Source organism: Pavona decussata, unplaced genomic scaffold (genome assembly GCF_977016875.1).
Source record: "Pavona decussata unplaced genomic scaffold, jaPavDecu1.1 SCAFFOLD_238, whole genome shotgun sequence".
NCBI lineage: Eukaryota > Metazoa > Cnidaria > Anthozoa > Scleractinia > Agariciidae > Pavona > Pavona decussata.
The window spans coordinates 736,979-757,192 of record NW_028145643.1 but is presented as its reverse complement, the minus strand read 5'-3'; the positions used below and the strand labels follow the sequence as shown (position 1 = coordinate 757,192).

At 39.9% G+C, this 20,214-nt stretch overlaps 1 protein-coding gene across 1 annotated transcript in view; it reads right to left on the bottom strand.

Annotated features, from left to right (window-relative positions):
* Positions 1-1,927: 1,927 nt before the first annotated feature.
* The window catches only part of LOC146457629 (uncharacterized), a 33,172-nt gene continuing 14,885 nt past the window's right edge, over positions 1,928-20,214 (bottom strand). The window contains exons 9-28 of the mRNA XM_085091614.1: positions 19,490-19,576; positions 17,458-17,521; positions 16,775-17,123; positions 16,538-16,620; positions 16,309-16,411; positions 15,438-15,536; positions 14,780-14,873; positions 14,174-14,270; positions 13,979-14,062; positions 13,679-13,824; positions 12,858-12,984; positions 12,063-12,176; positions 11,189-11,341; positions 10,396-10,494; positions 9,615-9,744; positions 8,739-8,885; positions 8,369-8,483; positions 7,936-8,021; positions 5,339-5,451; positions 1,928-3,858 (exon numbers count right to left, since the gene is read on the bottom strand). Coding sequence (XP_084947740.1) covers positions 3,747-3,858; positions 5,339-5,451; positions 7,936-8,021; positions 8,369-8,483; positions 8,739-8,885; positions 9,615-9,744; positions 10,396-10,494; positions 11,189-11,341; positions 12,063-12,176; positions 12,858-12,984; positions 13,679-13,824; positions 13,979-14,062; positions 14,174-14,270; positions 14,780-14,873; positions 15,438-15,536; positions 16,309-16,411; positions 16,538-16,620; positions 16,775-17,123; positions 17,458-17,521; positions 19,490-19,576 — 2,402 coding nt within the window. The 3' untranslated portion in view covers positions 1,928-3,746. The remainder of the gene's footprint in view (positions 3,859-5,338; positions 5,452-7,935; positions 8,022-8,368; positions 8,484-8,738; positions 8,886-9,614; positions 9,745-10,395; positions 10,495-11,188; positions 11,342-12,062; positions 12,177-12,857; positions 12,985-13,678; positions 13,825-13,978; positions 14,063-14,173; positions 14,271-14,779; positions 14,874-15,437; positions 15,537-16,308; positions 16,412-16,537; positions 16,621-16,774; positions 17,124-17,457; positions 17,522-19,489; positions 19,577-20,214) is intronic.

The following is a 20,214-nucleotide window of genomic DNA, read 5'->3' as shown; positions in this document are numbered from 1 at the left end:
GATACAAAACTTCTTTGATAGGTAAGCATAGAAAAAATTATTTTAAAAAAACTGCAAATACATGTGTAGACATGAAGAGTAAAGTAGTCTGCAGTGGTATGTATCCGTTTTGATTGCCAGATGTTACAGCCTGCTTAAAAAAATAAATAAATAAAAATAAAAACCCTGTCGACACCCTAGCGTCCTCGCAGACCCTGGAGTGTAAATCGGGGTCAAAATGGTCTCGGAAAAATATCGGGGAACAAAGATCATTCCTACGGACTCCTTTGGTTTTTACTTGTTTTAACTTCTTGGGGTCCTGATAACAGCCACTGAAGCGTCTGAGTATATAGTAGAATACCTTAGCACCAGTAAATGCGGATACTATAAGGGTTATGAAGGTCTTTATGGCACGACAAATCCCCACTGCAACAGCTAGAAAACAGTTACTTTTTTCGAGGATTTTAAAAAACAATTTTGTCCTTGAGGAGATATTCGTTTGGCATTAGAGTAGAGTTGTATCTACTGACTTAAACGGAATGCAAATGGCGAATCGTCGGCGGCTTCCCAGTCAATTCTGATGATACATTATCGGCAAAGATCAACTTCTTATTTTGGACGCTTATGGTCAATTTACGCTTCAATGGCAGAAAGATGTAAACAATGTCTTAATCTTTCAGGGAGGTTGTCATACCAACCATTCCTTGAAGTATATTGTCACGTGGTGTCACCCTCTTTACCGGTCAAACGGGGTCTAAAAATTACATACAATACAAATCTTTGATTGACACTCCTCTTGCCGGGCTTTTCAATGACTGCTAAAATTAATTAGAATTTTAAAAATACAAAAAAGAGAAAAAAAATTCTAGGATAGTTAAGCGAAAAAATGAAGGTAGATACTTCAAATCAGTCCCTGTTTAGAAAGTCTTCCATTAAGCTAGATCTAAGATTGAATTTAAAACACGAAATAGTTTCCAAGTTTTAAGGTCTCGTCTAGATGTCCACTGTTCGATAGTAAAAATTCCTTTCAGTGTCCAGCGCCGGATAATTTTGGTATCAGCGGTAATTTTAGCTTATCATATCCAATCCTTTCCATACCACGTGTAATCCGCTATTAAAAATCGGGGAAAGATGTCCTCATCCTATGTAATAAATGTTATCTTATCTATGCTATGAGCCACTAAAAGTAACCGACAAAAGGCGTAAAAGAGTAAGTTATGAATGGGAACGGATTTATTCTTTGCAGTTCCTCTGCATGGCGCGGTGAACTCTCGAGAAATCATGTCGGCCCACAAGACCACTTACAATGTAAAAAGCCTCGGCGTGTAATCTCCGTATCCCCACTTCACGCCTAAGTTTATTCCCAGTCTAACAAACTAAATTGATTCGGTACCAACTTATTCTGGAAATTCGATGTTATATCAAGAAATACCCCCTAAAGAGAATAATGAAATAATTGAAGGAAGTGATTCTTTACAAGAAATGGTGTTCATAACTCCTGGAAAATAAAGGGACACGAAATGCAGTTGATTAACCTGTTGCCATAATACTCCAGACACTTATATTAAAACGAAGCTTTTGCTTTTATTTCCACTGCACAGTACAAAACAACAGAGTGAGGAAAAGATACGGTAAGCCTATTGTACACATAGTTTTGCTTACAAAGAAAAACTACAATTAAAAAAATAAATCTGATCTTAGAATTAAAGCAAACAACCATTAATCGCTGTGAGACATGTGACGCGAGTATCTTATCAACAGAAACATTTTTTAAACACCTTTTAAAATTTTTTCTCCTTTAAATCTACGATTAGATATGTTCGTGAGTTGCGAAAACCTTTAACCTTCAATCAAACTGACAGTCCCCCTTCATTATCACGCACTTATCACCTATGTGGGTGGCACCACAAATGCAGATGGCGAGATAGATTCCTTGTTGAAACCAAAAAAGCAAGAGCAAAAATGCAGTGACGTAACACGCCTGTGTTGCTTGTGGAGGAAAACAGAGGGGGCTGATTAGACTGTACTTACAGACTAACAGTTCACTAGTTTGAGCAATGGAGATCAATAAACATGTCAGTTTAGATTTGGGGCTTTGGTTACGATTGTGAAGTAGAGGGAAAGATTGAAACCTTGCCTGTTTACAGTTAAAATATTTGGGCGTTAACCACTTACTAAGTGAAATTCGTCTATAATTAGACCTTCAATACATGATTACGTACTTGATTTGAACCAGGATTTCTTGTTACACGATTCATTTAGTGGGGCTGCCACCCACGACTGTTCAAATTCCTAAATTATCTGTATATATTTAAAAAATCTCTGTTTAAATTATCAATGTCTTATCGGCTTATAGACGAGATTCATCATTCTGAAAATGACGGAACGTTCATCCGTTCCCTCTACGTCATACCGTCCCACACCCTTCCTTACTTTCTCTCCTCCCAGAAGTATCGTTTAACCCTGTCAGTAGTATCGTCACTGCCAGTGGTATCGTTTGACACTGCCTGTAGTATCGTTAAACACTGTCAGTATTAATGAAATACAACGAGTGATTCACTCATACTTACTTTACTTTTAATATTTAATTTATATACACAAAATTTCGTTACGTATTCATCTACATCATTTCACAACTTATTCTACAGAAATCACTTACATCTTATTTTTAAGTTAACACATCTTACAGATTGTTTTGTGGATTTTGCGGACGAAGAAAATTCAGCTATGAAATAGCGCAATGCCAAAGAACTAAAACTAAAATAGACCTACAAGAAAATGCAATGACAAGGCACATAATGGCACCTATTTTTCCTTCTTTTAAAACAAGAAGATGGCATTCGCAAAATTATTTTTTTGTTATTTATGTACATCATATTTCCGTACCCCACGTTTTTTACTTGGGTAGAACAAGGCAGAACAACTCTCCTTGAACACTACATCTTTACCCCTCATGGCAAAAATACTCTTAAATACCGCAGGGATAAAAGACAAATTTAACTGTAAAACTCTTATTCTAACCTCCCATCAGACAGGACCACAGAGCTTTATTGCTCGACACACTAACAATACCTCAACAGTCGCAAAAATAGATAGGACCACTCTACAGTTACGGAATGGAGAAATTTAGGTGGAGACAGTGTGTTAATCACTTCGATCCTTATCTCCAGCAGACATTTTTTCCTACGCTAAGCAGAAAAATTCGTGCGACAAATCCGACAAATTAGTGGTCTAATGGACCAGATAGGAACACACAAACAAGTAATTTCCTATCCGAGGTGAGAGGCAAAGGGAAAATCCCAGCTGTCCTCCGCGACTTACGGTGTCTTCTAATACAGAGGTATTTTTGCGCTTTTTACGACTATGCTGGAAAAGCTTATCTTAGCAAGAGCTATTGAAATCCAAAAAGAAAATTGGGAGTAACCACTCGTTTTTCAGCTAATTAAGCAACAATAATTCTAAAAAGCTTTAAAATGTAGAACAATGCACGGCATTTTCTGCCCAAATTGAAGGTCAATTCTCAGACAAATGCGTGGTACCCCAGTTTTCTTTTTGGATTCCAACAGCCCTTGCTTGGATCTTCTTTTCCCACGTAATCATAAACCGTGCAAAAATAGCCTCGTTATTTGTCGGCACCGTCGGACCATCTCGAGATGCACAGTAACAAAACGACTCCTTAGGCATATGCCGGCCGGATTTATATAAACACAAACTGAAAATCTAATATCAGTTCACATAACTTCAATTCAATTATTTCAACTGACGGGTTACTGCATTGCAAAGGTTTCTGACTCCTCCACAGCAAAGGTGAGCTTCTCCAGGAGTTCATCATAAGTGCGATACAGCGGAAGATCCAACCGGTTAAAACACGTGTGAGCCCTGAGAGTCAAACAAGAAAACACCGAAAAAAATGTAAGTAAAAACAAGGTACCCTTGTATGGGGGAAAGTGTTAGTGGGAGGTGATAACCAGAATTATTGCGGCTAGGCTATCTGTTGCGAAAACTAATCGCATCAATATTTCAAGGTATAGAGTACACCAGTGAATCAGCATTCTGTGTACACGATTCCCCAGCTCTTCCCTGATGGTATTTTGTATGGAGTCAGACACGTGTTACTGTAGCATGAAGGTCTGGTCTGAAGTAGAGTAAGGGATTGGGTGTATTCCAATAGAAGAGGAAAAAGAGACTTAGAAAAGATACCGTGAGTAGCGGCCAGCACCCGTTAAGGCAATATATACAAGTACTTCTAACGCCGGGGAGGGCGACTTTAAATATTATAAAAAAGGGTTGATATTATATGCTCAAGAGATGATCAACCGCAGAATCTAATATTGCTCCAATATACAAATAAACAAAGGATATTGAACGAGGGAAAACTGGGTGTTTAAAAATCTGAGGGGACTCGTGCTTAAATACAGGCGAGACCGGAGGAGTAACATGACATCAGCATCTCCGTGGAAACGGAAAAGGGCTGGGTACCTTAGCTTGCTTCAGTGAAGTTGGAATTTAGACCGGAAGTAAGCTTTTAAGTTACTAATTAGGCAAGTACTGCATGCCTTGAGGTAACTCGGACTCTGAAGAAACTGGACAAACATATCCAAGTCATTACTTATCATGATTTACTACACAAAGTGAATCTAATACCGCAATAAAATTGACTCGATAATGCGCCACAACCCTTGCTAAATTTGTCGAATTTTTTGATACGAGGGCGGCGTTTATTCGGACGAGACGCTCATTAAAAACTCATTAAAAGACAACTTTATTGAATAAATTCCGAGCTATCTTAAAAAAAAAAAAAAGCTAACAGCAACGGTAACAGCTCCCTCCTCCATAGCTGATATCAAACAAACCGTATCGTTTTCCGTTTTTACCTTGACACTGTTAGTATAAGCACCGCGTAGTTGTTGAGGGCTGTATCGTTTATTAGTGGTTTGCACGTACGTCCGCCGCTTTATCGGGAAGGCGTCAGTCTTTTTGAGCTAAATGCGGTAATAGTTTTATTATAGCATTAAAGTTTTATAATTAGCCGATTATCTCTTGTATTAGAACCGAAATCTTCGTGCTGCAGATATATAAAGCCGATAAAGTTTGTTATTGTTGTTGCTAGACAACGCTGGATTGTGAGAAACTTTACTTGCTGAGAAAGAGAAACACTTAATTTTAAGTAACAGTCTTCTCCAATTAGCGCTGAGCTGATAGCGTAGTAGCAGCAGGGAACCACTCAGCTGATGTGATTGCTAATAATACTCAGAGGCGGGTTATGTAATATCAACTAATACCCACCAATAAGACGGCTAGTCAGATTGTCGGATTAGCACGGAAAATTCCACAAAGGCTAACCTTTGTATCAACTTACCTTGGTAGCTTGCTGAATTCGCCCCATCTCTCAATACAAAATTTTCTTGGTCCTGTGCTGCCTCGCAGAGCTGCAAAACCATCGTAAGGTATACTGGAGGTTCCGGTGACAAACTGCAAACGGGAAAAACACAAAATGATAAACACAAGCCCCAAACCAATACGTTAACCCAAGGAGATTGAACGAAAAATATACATGGCAGTTGCAAAAAGTAATACAAACTCCTAAAAAGTAAAGATCCCCTCTAAAATGCTAACACCTTGAACAAAAAAGTTGTATATGACAATTTTAGTAAGTTATTATGCGCCAATTAAATACCCGATGCAACATATCAGGATATATTAATATAACATTACTAAACATTTTTGCGTTAGCTTATACCCTCAACAATAAGGTTCCGAAGAACTGCTATATACAGACTGTAGTAACAACTTAACTACTTTAGACTGTAAAACAGTCGTATTTTTGCGTTGGGCGCGCGGTCTTCAAACAAAAGGTTTGGGGAGAGAAACTGAACAATACTGAAAAAGTTTTCTCGCCTCGCATGCTTGCGAGGCTCGTCGCGCGCGAGAATCCATGCTTTCGGAGCTCCGCGCCTTTCGATCGATTAAAGAGAAAAACCGACTGTATTGCAGGCTATAGCTAATTTTAAAGTAGCCACGACAAGACGGCCTCATATTAAAAGACTCTTTAATTCTAATCCGCTCTTCAATTTTTTTCGCCGCGCTTTAACACACCGGAAGCTCAGCCGTGAAGCGAAATCCTGAGACAATGCGAAAACATACCAGATTAACTGTAGCAACCGACTAGTCAGAAATCTAAAGTTTGTATCCAAATACACTTTATCCTTTAACGAGCGATTTACACGGTATGACTTTTGCGCATGCGACAAGCTTACGACAGGCCTACGACACAAAATTATTTCGTGTAAATCAAACCTACAACTCACTTACGACTGTCGTGTACGTCACAAAAAATGTTGTAGGATTTTAAAACATGTTTTAAAATCCTACGACAATCGTAGGTATAGGCAATGTTGAATGAAGAGAGTTGTGTACGACTTTTTGCATGACGCGAGCAGCGTGCGCTCTAGAAGTCGCATGCGACAGTGGTAAGCAAAAGTTGTACCGTCTAAATCGGCCTAAAGGGCGGATTGCCATCATATCAACAGTAGCGGGCGATGAAAATATGTCGAAATGCAGTCAATTTGTTGAAACACTTCACTGAGACCACAGATAAACCACGTCTTGTCTATATAGCACGTGCTCACCCCCTCTCCTACAATGTTGCGTTCACAGCGTTTCTTTCACTCAAACAAATAGAGGGGCCGTTTCAACATTTATGACTGAGAGTGCAGCTGGGTGCAGTTGTTCAAAGCCCGATTAAGCCAATCCTGGGTTAACGTGAATTTTGTTTCGAGTTTCATTACTGATCAATAAAGATTCTTCAAAAACATTTTTGTCCCTCAGTTTTAACTAATAGCCTTTGTTTTACCATTAGCTTAAAATCGGCCTCAAAAAAGAAGAAAACTCGGTTAATTTTTATCGTGGATTAGCGTTAATCGGCTTTCAAACAACTGCGGCTACATTGATTGTCTGGATTTTGCATTCTTTGATTTTACAGAACATATTTTGTAAGATAAACAGTGGAAAAAACCGCCGGCACTGAAGCCGATTAATCGTCGCTGTCGAGTTGGTGACCCGGCCAACCCAAGGTATGACTATTTCTAAAACTTCCTCAGTGAGGAAGTCTGGTGGAATAAGCAATACAATTGTTCTGTGACTTTTTCCAAAGGTTACGTCAAAATGGGAGTGCAGTGGGTAGACAATTATAATGTGGTTTTTACGGATTAGTGCTCACGAATTCTTGCGCTAAAACTGTGACCAGAAAGCATCTTAGGAATGGACGCAAAACACTCCAATTTGCTTCTGCTACAGTCACGACGCCGGATAAGCACAGGATGTACATTCGAACTACTAGGCGTAAAAAAGAGTTTATTTTAGGCGAAAAAAAAAAAAAGCACTCGTGACCTGTGACCAGAAAGCCCCTTAGGAATGGACGCAAAAAGCTCAGTTGCTTCCACTACAGTCATGACGCCGGATATTTAAAGAAACTGCAAGCAGTCCCTTTCTGGTTAGTCGAGAGGGTGCGCTCACAAGCGAGAATGGAGCGAGGAGAAATAAACGAGAAGAGACTAGGGGAGAGGCGCGTTCGCTCCAGTTTTTTTCGCGCCCGGCTATTTCGCGCGACCTCTCGACTATCCATGAAAGGGGACTGCTTGCAGTCCAGTAATATTTAAAAGTGCAGGAGGAATGTTCGAGCTACTACGCGTAAAACAGAGTTTATTTTAGGCGAAAAAGGCGGTTGCGACCTGTGACCAGAAACCACCTAAGGAATGTACGCAAAAAAAAAACAAAACAAAACAACCAAACAAACAAACACACAAAAAACCTTAAAACTGCTTCTGCTACAGTCACGACGCCGGAGGTACGTTCAAACAACTCGTCGACTTCCACCCCTCTTCCCTTGTCAATAAACTTAACACCGCTACTACGCATTAAAAAATAAAACAAAATAAAAAACAGCATACAACTAACCTGTAACAGCCTTAATCTCTGCTCGTTATCAAAAGACCGCACTGCTTTCCAGAACCACCTAATTACTTTGTGATTACCATGGTAACCTAAAGAAATGTAGAAGAAATACTAAGCAAATGAGGATAAAAGGTAAAAGTAAAGCAAATTTATTTGTATACAGTCAGATTTAACACTAGATGCTTGTGGGGCCGTTTACATCAAACAAATACTTTGAACAAACAGAACAGACACTCTTTAAAAATCCCAACTGACAGGAAGGCACTCCAGTTGGCTATTTAAAAAGTGTGGCCGATGTTTTGAACAAGGGACTACCATGAAAGTGGTCAGAGAGGGGACTCGATCCTGGGGCCTCCAGATTACGAGTCCACGCGCCTCTAACCAGTCGACCACACCGCCTACAGGTCAACAGTGCAGGCGTAGCAAGTGTTTGTACCTGAGCGATACTCGGTGTTCTTTCGCCAGTCTTCTATGTCGATGTCTGCTGTGCCAGATATTACCAGTTCCAGCTCGCGGGCATCAAACAGATTTATAAGGTTAGGATCCAACACCTGTCGAGAAATTATGGAAGAATTAAAAAGAGTCCAGCTTTAACAACCTGCAACGGAAAATCTAAAAGTTCGTCTTGTCCAGATTGCGTAGCCTGCATAGGAAGAAATACGAGACGTCTCTAGGCAGGCTACAGATTGCATTCTGCTTTATGGCTAGTAAAAGTCGTTTCTCCTTCCGGTAAAGTAGTTATGCCGACTTCTGTTTGTGGTAAAGGTTGACTTTGATGTTAAGGTTCACAAGGAGGTTTGTAATACCTCATTAAATCCTTTCACAATACTCTCCATTTGTTCAGCGACTCCTCTTTCCACCCGCCATCTCACCATCTGTTCAACGTACTCGTGTTTATTTTCTTCCGTAACTTCAATTTCTTTGCCACCTGGAATCAACTCCCGCTCAGTCACCTGCGGAGAAGAGAGACAAAGACAACAGCTACATTTGACGGTGAATTACAAAGGATCACAACACATTGAGTTTCATTGGATCACTACTTATGTCCAGGATTGAAACCTGTCGCAAGAATTTGCTATATTTGCCATTTTTGTTAACAATATTTATTTGCTTTTTGTTTGACGTTGAAGGTAGAATTCTTGTTACTTTTGCTAAATTTTTATATCTATACTATTTTTTAGTCAGTTTTGTTATTAAAAATTTAGCAAAAGCAAGACGAATTTTGCCTTCAACGGCAAATAAATAGTAAATAAATATTAACAAAAATCGCAAATATAGCAAATTTTTGCGATTGTTCCACGCAGTTTAACTGTTCCCCAAAATCAGTATACGCATAAACAATGAGAAGTAAAAGGCAATTTGCATTGGTGTGTCTGAAGGGAGTGGATATCTTTGTTGTATATGAGCATTCTCGTCGACGATTAAGTATATTATTGGAATGTGTAGAAGAAAAGCCAACTTCTTCATCAAACTCACCACAGGGGAATAACAAATGAAGTTACTCACGGTTGATTATACTACATATAACACACTAGTGCTCTACGCAATCCTTTATAGTAAGCTGCTTTCGTTTTGCTGCCAGGAAAATAAAAGGCGCGTAGCTCCTCTTTTTGGCGGGAAAATGAGTCAGATAGGGAATGGCTTCTATTGTAATCAACTGTAGGTATTTATTTTATCCTTACTTGTCCAAAAATCTCTTCACTGACTGTAAATGACAGATCTAATGCTCCTGTGATATCATTTTCAATCACCCAAGTCATACTTTGGTGAAAGAGTGAGTCCATCGCTTCAACATCACTCAGGTCACAAAGACTGAAATAATTGAAATAGGCAAAATGAATACAATCAGTTAAAAACGCGAAACAACCTTCTTTAACATAACAAATTCTGTATTATCAACATAAGAAACACTGCAGCAGACTGCAACGACGAAAGTTTTACAAATCAATTAATACGCGCCGACCAATTCGAACCTTCAACATCCCCTAGATTTCCCCCGGGTATTTGACCGTGTTCTGTGCCCGGAGAGTGGGAAATTTTTTCGGGATGGGAAATTTGAACCGGGTTTTCTTTTGGTCCAGCAGACTGATGATTCGTGCGAGCGTTTTTTCACGGTTTTTGGGAGTTGAGTTTTTAAGGACAAGATTTCACTTTTGTGAGCGAATGGTTCACTCAAAACGGCTTCAAGACAGTTTTTGAAGGCCAAAGCATGAATAGTGTTTGATTGACTGATTGACTATCTGTCCTCGAGGAGAGTTCCTGGAGCATTTGAACGGTTTTTTGGCCCCGGGAAGCGGGAATCTGAACAAGCCAATCTGCAAAAATTCAAAAGCCCAGGGGAGGAGGGAGGGGGGGGGGGGGACGTTGAAGTTTCGAATTCATCGGCCCATAACGTTAGGAATACGACACTAGCCAAACATATACAACTCAGTACTGGAAATATCTGGCAATGAAATACTTTACCTTCTAAGCAGAGCTTTGTAAAATGGACGCGTGAAAAAAGCATCTAACAAGTGCTGATGTATAATCACAAGTCCGATGATCCGCCCACAGAAGCGGAACCTAAAAAGAAAAGGAAAAGGATTGGCGTGAAACACAAAATTACCTTCAAACGGAAGAAAGTGTACGGCATAACCGTGTGTTTGTAAAAAGAGAAAAAGAAAAACACTGGCTAAATACCGGGCAAGGAAGACTAGGAAAATCGAGGTATAATAACGAAACCTCCTCCTAAAAAACTGAGTAATGATGTAATATTTAAAACACGAGCACCCGAGTGGTTTTAGACCCGATAAAACACGTGCTGCGAGTTTCTTGAACGGCTTCAAAAACATTCCTGGAAAAGCATGTCAAGAGAGTTCATAACAATGATGCTTTTGTGAACGTTGGGAATTGACATACGAGAAAAACATTAAACACCGCATACTAATAAGGAGGAGGTTTTATCGGCTTTTAAAACCTCTGCACGTGATGTTTCATCGACCATTTGATAGGTCAATGGGCTTATGAATTATGAATGAGTTTTTGAACGAAGTGATTATTTTTCGAGATTTTTCAGCACCATTCCTATCAAAATGACGCATTCGATTTACAGACTGACTGACCGGAAAGCGCCCTATGATAGGATCTGACGATATAGGTATGTTGGAAAGGGGTTTAGTTCCTACCATTTCTATACACTGTATGGTGGATATACATGTACTTTATATTCAAAAGGCACAAGGGCTGGAATTTAATAGAAAAAAAAGGCGTGACCTACCACTCATGCGCATTGTCTACATACAGCGACACCGGGCTGACTTGGACAGTATAAGTGTCGTTTGCTGAATACTCAAACAGACCATAGTACGGATTGAACACTTGACGAGACAAAAGGAAAAAGAATTCCCTCGCAGGTCCACCATAGTCCAATCTAGTGGGCAATACAAAGGTGTTAACTGAGTTTCGATATCGAGCAAGTAGGAAAATTCTACAATCTTGGACAGAATACAAAAAGAAATTAACCCTCTTCCCCCCAAATCAATGATGAATTCGCGCGCAAAGCAAATCGAGCCATTCTTCAATCATTAAAATGGGGGAGGGGAGGGGTTGGTCTTAGGTTCTCATTTGAATTATCCAAGATTGTAGCTAAGCATACTATGGTCAGATGGGGGATGGGGTAATCGCAGACGACGAAAGCTGTGAGTGGTCTTTTTTCGTTTCACAGTCTTAGAAACGCATTTTCGTTTCAAGGGTCTCAAAATGGAATGAAATATCCGTTTTTCAACGGTTTTAAACGATATTAAAACACACATGATATGACAAAACACGGTAAAGAGAAATAAAGGACAACCGAATCAAATGACAGATCAAGTTAATGGGAATTTCAGTGGCTCTTCTCATCCACTGACCGTTTCCTGGTCGAATTGGAATTTAAGAAATGTCGGTTTTTGTGGAGGGAAGAAAACCAGAGTACCTGGAAAAAATTATCGGAATCGAACCCGGGTCACATTGGTGGGAGGCGAGTGATCTCACAACTGCGCCATCCCTGCTTCGCTAACATCTGGGTTCGTGATTACTCTTTACATTAAAGTTCTCTGTGCTTTTGGATCATCTGCTCACTGAACTCAATACAGCTGGCGACTACTTCTTACCCCTCCTCTCCAGTGAACTGTATTTCCAAGCGGTTTCTTTGAAGCGCTTTTGCAGGTTCCTTCATAATTTGGTCATAGGCGTCTTCTAATATATGATCCCTCCGTACACTCAACCTGTATGGGTGATGATAACGACATAAGTCAAGTGATCACAACTGCTGTTGTAGCCCACATTGCTGGAGATAAGCTTGCTTTGCAACTCCCCCTGACTGGAAGTGTCGATAATATCAAATATTTCCAAGAAATTTGATGAAAAATTGAAGAACATAGCAGAAAAGTGGTAGCAGTCGTATAGCCTCGTACCCAGTCACTCGCTCGAAACAGCAGCGCGCGGTAGCGGGTGCGCGCTTTCTCCTTCCCAAAAGCCCCCATCCTCGTTCCCAGAACCTACGATCTTCTGGTCAGCGGCTGGATCATAGGCCCTGGTAACAGCCGTTACCGGATGTCGTGAATTTCACGACATCCGGTAGCGCACGCTCAGTGTGATAAATTACCATTGCGCTTGCTCAGTATTATTATTGCTCAGTACTGCTCAGTATTAGGAAGTAAAGACAAATGCGCAGAAGCGTAGCATTTTTCACCTTATAGCGCATCAGGTTTTCGACAGCGAATGAAAAAAAAAGATATTTTGGATGGACCCAGAGCCACTCGTTCATTAATTAAAAAAAAAAAAACGTTGGGGCTCTGGGGGCGAGAATGAAAAGCCCCCGCTTCGCGTTCGTTCCCATGCTCCGCTCCCTTATAAAGAAGGGAGGGGCCTGTGGAAGAGGCAGGCATTCATAACAACTGACTTACTTGATTTTGTGAGGACCTTGTCCGTAACCCTTATGGTACAATTGGCGATGGAAGGATCGAACTTTGGCCTCAAAGTCACGTTTATAAGGAGCAGGACTAGAGCTCGAACTAGATTCAGCCATTGCACCTGTTTGAACAAATGCAACAAGACGTGAATGAAGTGAATAAAGACATTAGAGAGATTAAGAATCGCGTTTACGGCAAACGTGAGATTCGCGTTCACGTTTTCTTGAAAAAATAGTACATAGATAAGAATACAGTAAAAACCCGCGCGTAAGAACCTTCATTTTTTGAAGTCTGGCAAAATAGGTTCTTGTATTTTGAGGTAGTTTTTGGTAATTTTAGGACATTTAGGGTAAGTAGGTTCTTAATTAGGTTCTTTATTTCTATGAAGGAGATATAGTTGTTGATTACCAGAAAAATAAATAAACTTGGAATTGGTCCTTACATATACAGTATTTATTCACCACGGTACTTTTTTGTTGTAGAAATTAAAGTACACTTTGGTATTTTCTTGTAATATAAATTTGCAATCTCAGAGTCAAACTCCTTGGTTAAAATGTTTGTCATAATTTAACTGTTACCCACATATAAGAACCTGCTTGATCTTGCTTGGCTAAAGAGGTTCTTATATTTTTGGGTATTAAAATGGCATATTTCTGCCAGCAGGTTCTTAAACCACTAGGTTCTTACACGCGGGTTGTTACTGTAGTGACAACTCTCCCTTTTTAAACCAGTTGTCTTCTACAGACGATCTGTTCACTAAGGGTTCAAGCCGTGAATCGAATAATATTAACAAAAAATTTTGGCCAAATACCAACCCTTCAGAGGAGGTTCGGTCGTGCCTGCTCTTGATCTGGTTGTAAGAGTAGCTTGGGAGCGCGATGGTGACGTAGGGCGCGAAGTCGGCTCAGCTGTTTGTACAACGTCTGCAGGAACATACGACACGATGCTCTCCTCCATAACACTGTATCGAAAAGAAAGTTCAAAATTAATGGAATCTGACGTTAATCCTACTTGGTGTCAAGAAATTCAGTCACTGTGTATATTGGGAAAGATGGAAAACCATTCATGATGAGCTAAAAAAAAAAAAAGAGGTTTCATAAAAGCCTTCATATTACCTTAGCAGCATTATAAAATCGAGGTTGTTGGATAGTCGCGAAAGCGCCCCTTCGCCCTCTGTTTTTACTCTTCTCACATTGGCCCTATTGCAGTTTGAGAAGGGAAAAAGTTAGTCCAAGAATTCCCCAGGAGCTCTAGAGATGATTAATTGATGCAGTGATGATCCACTGGTGAACTACATGTAAGGTACTCACTTTAAAGTGGCGCTTCGATTGTAAGCTGGATATTTGTCTTTAAGTATATCGTCGATATTTGGTTGGGACAGAAATCCAACAATTTGCTGATTGTAAGCTACGGAGAGAAGAAATCTATCAGTCGTCGATATCACATGGATTTTACAAAGTCAGTAAGACGCACTCAAGGAAACGAATCTTCACTGAAAAATGTACGGACGTTTGTATGTCGAGTAACTGAGGCAATAGTGATTTAGAAACGCGTTTACGGCAAACGGCAATAATAGTGAGATTCGTGTTTATGTTTTCTTGAAAAAAAAAAAAAAGACGAGTTCAAAGATGAGAATAGCGCAAAATAATTTTGGCTTCTGATGCTAACGTGAAAACTACTCAATTTCACGGAGAAACTGCAAACAGCGAGCGGGAAATCAGGGATAAACATGGTCATGTGGTCATTTCTGCCGCTTGCCGTAAAAGTAACTCTAAATTTCTCTACTGGCATAAAAATGTCTCAGTTTTCTGGTGACAATTTGTACCACACTGTCACGAAGAATGTTCTGGTTACTGCGTTGACGGTCGTCATGTTGAAAAACTAATTATAACTTTATTACTGACTTCTCTACTTACTCAAAGGTGTTGTATTCGTAAGACTGTTTGACCGAGATGGGGTTATTGGTGGAGGTGGCCTGGGCGGAGGAACACGTACACGTCGACTCGGAGGCTGAAAGAGAAACAAAAACTTTACAATTAAACCGAGTCACGCGTCACAAACTAAAATCCACATTTAAATCTATCTTGAATGACCCAAGTCTATAGGGCTTCATGTAACAACAGGTCAAGCGACCCTTCAGAGGAATAAAAATTGCCTGTTCCGAAGTCAAATCATAAGGAAGATCACATTGAAATTAGTCAGTTTACCAAGTTTGAGGTTCTGTTGTTAGATTGCAACCATGTAGAATGCTTTCAAAATCCGGAACAATTAGAGACTTTGTATGGAATTTGGGCGACCTTTGACAAGTCACAGCCTGGTTACTACACAATGAAACAACCAAACTTGGTAAACTTACTAATTGTTGTGTGAACGGGCAATTGTCAAACAAACTAGCGTTGAGTGAAGCATCCTCGGAGACCCAGGGGCAGTGAGTCGAGAAGACGGGATTTTCGTGGGCGAAAGTTTATCGTAAGAACGGGGGCTCTCCCGTTCTAACTTTCGCCCACGAAAATCTCTTCCACCCGACTAACTGCCCCTGGGTCTCCGAGGATGTGAGTGAAGCAGATTCGATACCTCGGTTTCCGAGCGGTTTCGTCTTGAAAAGGTCTCCTCAACAGGAAGGCGTGGATCAATGAATGTCGTTGTTTTTAAATTGTGGTCAATAAAATAGAGCTGTAACAAAGAAACAAATCCTGTTAAAACAAATATGTACCAATCTACCGGCCTAAAACGACGATAAACATTAGATTTACTGCTACTTGCTATAACCACTCTAGCGCAGACTTTACCTCTTGCGGAAAGCTGGTGAAAAGCTAAAACTAAGAGTGTTTTTCGAATCTTCTTGTGCTTTCCTGCACTTTGCAGCAGTCACGTGTATTTCGCAAATAGTTTATTAAAATTTTTCATAGTGAATAATTGCGTGAGACGTGTTGAAAGTAGCTTGGCGGTTACTGGAAAATCTCGTTACAGAGCAAAAACGAAAATGAACGACGTTTTGAAGGATATTAACTGTTGCTGACAAAGTAGAGTCAACCGAGATGTAAAAAACAAACCAAGCCTCAAATTTCTCCTTGTAATATCAACACTTATTCAACTTCTGAGGTCGTGAGAATTAATGATATGATCACCCAAGGTGAATTTTCTTTCTTCTCCCCAGTACTTTTATAAGAAAAAAGTAAGGACAAGAAAGGAGAATTTAATTACCCGTCCGAACTGGTCGACTTTTTTATCCCATCCAGGCGGATATTAACTGTTGCTGACAAAGTAGAGTCAACCGAGATGTAAAAAACAAACCAAGCCTCAAATTTCTCCTTGTAATATCAACACTTATTCAACTTCTGAGGTCGTGAGAATTAATGATATGATCACCCAAGGTGAATTTTCTTTCTTCTCCCCAGTACTTTTATAAGAAAAAAGTAAGGACAAGAAAGGAGAATTTAATTACCCGTCCGGACTGGTCGACTTTTTTATCCCATCCAGGCGGCATGTCCATCTGAGGATCAGCGAACTGATTAAGAAACCTGACAAGCTCCACTTGATGACAATAGCTTGGAAAAGAGACAGATATACTACAATTAAAATGGTGCAAACTTTAAAATCGTAAGGTTCTTTTTTAAAAAGATACAGCAAAACGATACTCCAAAGTGTGGAAATTAAAATTTTAGTTAACATACCGGTCAAACTGGCTTGGTTCACTTCTGATCTTGGACACTATCAGTTTCAACATCTGACTTTGGAAATAGTACTGGCCTGCGACCTGATGATCCAAGAATTAAAAATTACATTAAAACGTCTCATTTCTCTTGTTTTGTACACCAACATGGCGGCGATGCAAACCAACTGTTGTGGTGACAGTCTAATACTGAAACAGTGTTTACATAACAAAGTACATACAAAATTGACACGCATACCCCTTTACTCTTTAGAAAGTCGATAAAGTCGGATCTTCTGAGGAACTTCACTGCAGGTGAATGTGAAAGACTGGCCGCTCTTGACATTGACGCTAAAGAGCTGGATGATGGAGTAGATCCAGAAGAAGTGGAGGGGGTGCGTGATGAAGATGGAGTGGAAGGAGTAGATGGTGCTTGAGATGAAGATGCGGCTGTTGACGAAGGACTGGATGAAGTAGCACCAGTTTCTGGACTCCCACTGGTGCTTGAGTCGCCTGCTGTCCGACTCTCTCTGTTGATGTCCACAGGAAGCGGTACACGTGAATGACGGCTTCCTCGACCACGCAGTGTCCGTCGAAAGCTTTGATACCTTGACGGAAAAAAAAATGAAAGTTCAGTTTGTCGACATGGGTTATTTACGGCTGAATTTTCACAACTCACTTCACTCGGGTGCTACCTTCCAACATTCTATAAAGCCCCCTAGCCATCGATATCTTTATTCAGTGCCCATTCAATGGGGTTTGTTACGAAACACGTTTATTGTTTATACGGTTAGACTTTCCACCCACACGTGAATCGCCACAAGGGGAGACTAAATATGGCTGTTACAAGAAATTTAGCACTCAGTTTGGCGCGGACTGTAGAGGTTCTTGAAAAGGAAGGCATTAAGAAAATGAAGAGTTGGTGTAGCTGATAAAATTTACCTTCTGTCCAAGCTTTGCCACTGTGTGTTCATGTCATTCATATTTGCTTCACTTTCAGGAGCATCTGTAAGAGATGTTTGGCACTACATTTAGCTTTATTTATTGTTCAAGAAAATGCCTCTACCTTTTGTATGTATTTATCTGTTTAACAAATCGACGGCAGTTTTCTATGGTCTATACTCTTGAAGACCATAAAATGACGTCAAAAAATGTTCAAAACTCAAGTGGAACCACGAGCCGCAGGCGAGTGGTTTCACTGCCAAGTTTTGGACGTTTTATGGCGTCATTTTATGGTCTATAAGAGTATAGACCATAGAAAACTGCCGTCGATTTGTTTTTTACAACAACATGGAAAAAGTACGAGCGGAATTGACTATTTTATTCGTTGAGAAAGCGCGCGCGTTACATCTGACGTCATTTTTATTGTCTGTACTCTTATAGACAATAGCTACGAGCCAATCAGCGTGCGAGAATTTGGACAGTTATTGTAAAAAAATGGATTGAACCCAACAGTTGTCATAAGGACGTAAACTATGATCATCCGAGCGCGTGTAGTCCTGACGGTTTGAGATGACATTAGAGAGATTTACATCGCGTATACGTTAAACGCGAACGGCAAAAATGACCACGTGACCACGATTTTCCCGCCATTTTTCGCGTTTGCCGGTTGCCGTTTCTACGTGAAAACAGGCTATCTGATTTCGCATTTGCCGTCTACGTGAGAACTACGTAAGTATTTCTTCCTTTTTTTCTTATACACATAAGTAGTTACAGTAGAACCCTGCCTTACAACCACCTCGTTATTACGACCATTATTTGCGCCCTGAACGAATTGAAAGTCCAGTCGTTTCCTTAGTTTTACAACCTCGTTAATCCGACCACTCCGTTATTACGACCACATTTTCACGGCCCGAAGGTGGTCGTATTAACGGGCTTCCACTGTAGTTGAAAACAAGTACCCCAATAGTTTTTCCGGCAAGTCATACCAGGGCAAATTAAGTTTGATGTTTAAAAATCCTTCATAACTCACTCCTTACCGCACTTTTCTTCATGAACTCACCACAGTGAGTCGCAGAACAGCTTCATCGAAACTCCCAAAATTAAAGCTAAAGTCGAAAGGTTCACGCTATTTTACGTGAAACGTGAAACGGCAAGGTGACGTTTGCCGTTTCACGTAAACGCGATGCAAAATCTCTCTATTGACTGACGTTTGGACAACCTGAGCGGAAGTCATCTTAAGAGTCCAGTAAAATGTGGAACGTCAGTAGATGGTATAAATGTCTCTGGTTGTTGACCTGGTGTGTCAACGAAGTTGAGATGTTATTCGTCGTTTGTCAGTTAAGCCGCACGTGGTGTTATTGGCTGTGAAGACTGTAAAAAGTGATCGGTGCAATTTGATCCGTCTTTTGTTAGTCAAAAGTCCGTTGGTCTATTGTTCGATGTATTTATAATGCAGACCATGATAGATCATTATTAAGAATTTAAAAACTCATTAATATTTCATTATCCCATTGACCTATCAAATGGTCGATAATTTATCCCTTGCAGTGACTTTATATCGATAAACCTCCTCCTTATTAGTATGCGGTGTTTTATCAGCTGATAAAACACTCCTCATTAGTATGCGGTGTTTTTCTCGAATGCTAATTTCCAACGTTCACAAAAGCATAATTGTTATGAACTCTATTGACACACGCTTTTTCAGGAATGTTTTTGAAGCCGTTCGAAAAACTCACAGCACGTGTTTTATCGGGTCTAAAACCACTCGGCTTAAAACCGATAAAACACTCCTGCTCGTTTCTTAAACATTACTTGGAAAAAGGTGACAGTCGTGAACACATGTGTGATTTGAAATCCCTATCATCTTTTCTGCTTAGAATCAATAAATATCCCAATTACTGTATTTCCGGTTTCTCTTCAGGGTCTAATGACAAATAGCATTGGAGAGGAGCAAACACAGATAAACGGTACTAAGTGTACTAAGGTAAATAACACGTATTGACGTAAATGTAGTAGAAAGGTACTCTCTTACTTCGTGTAGGCTTGACCCATGTGGTTGTCCTGTTGACATGATCAATGTAATAAACCCTTCCATGAGAATCAACTCCTCTCTCCCAGTCTAAAAAACGAAGCCTCCATTAATGCTTTAAACGTATGACACCAAAATCGTTTTTGAAATATTGCAATTCCGGAGGAGACAGAAACAGAGTATTAAAACATTTATGGTGACTGTCAAACAACTGGAAAAAACGTCTTCTTTTTGAAACTGTTTTTAACGAAGAATTGTAAATACGTTGTTTGAAATGAGAACTAGTTCATAATAACGGTCAATGAAAGGTAAAGCGTTATTTTACAATATTATTTTTTGATAAATGCTTGACAACCTCCTGTTTGTGTTCCAAATACTACATGTCGGCATGCAATAACAGGCAATCAAACAGCCAACATTCCCATGTTCATTGACTCCTCCAGGCTAACATGGCTCTAAATAATCAGGTCAATCAAGCACACAAACAACACCTCAAGGTTACTATTTTTTGCGACAACTACCTTCAGCAAATTTAGTAATTGTTTGGGTGGAATGCTAGTTGTTGCATTAATTCTAAAAAGTTATAACCTGCTAAAAGTGTCAGATGGCTTCACACAATGTAAAATGTGGTAATTGTAAAGCATTCTCAGTTCAGAAGTTACTAAAATCTTACAGCAAAGTCCAAGCATCTGGCAATGTTTTACACACACACAACCTTTAAACTTTTC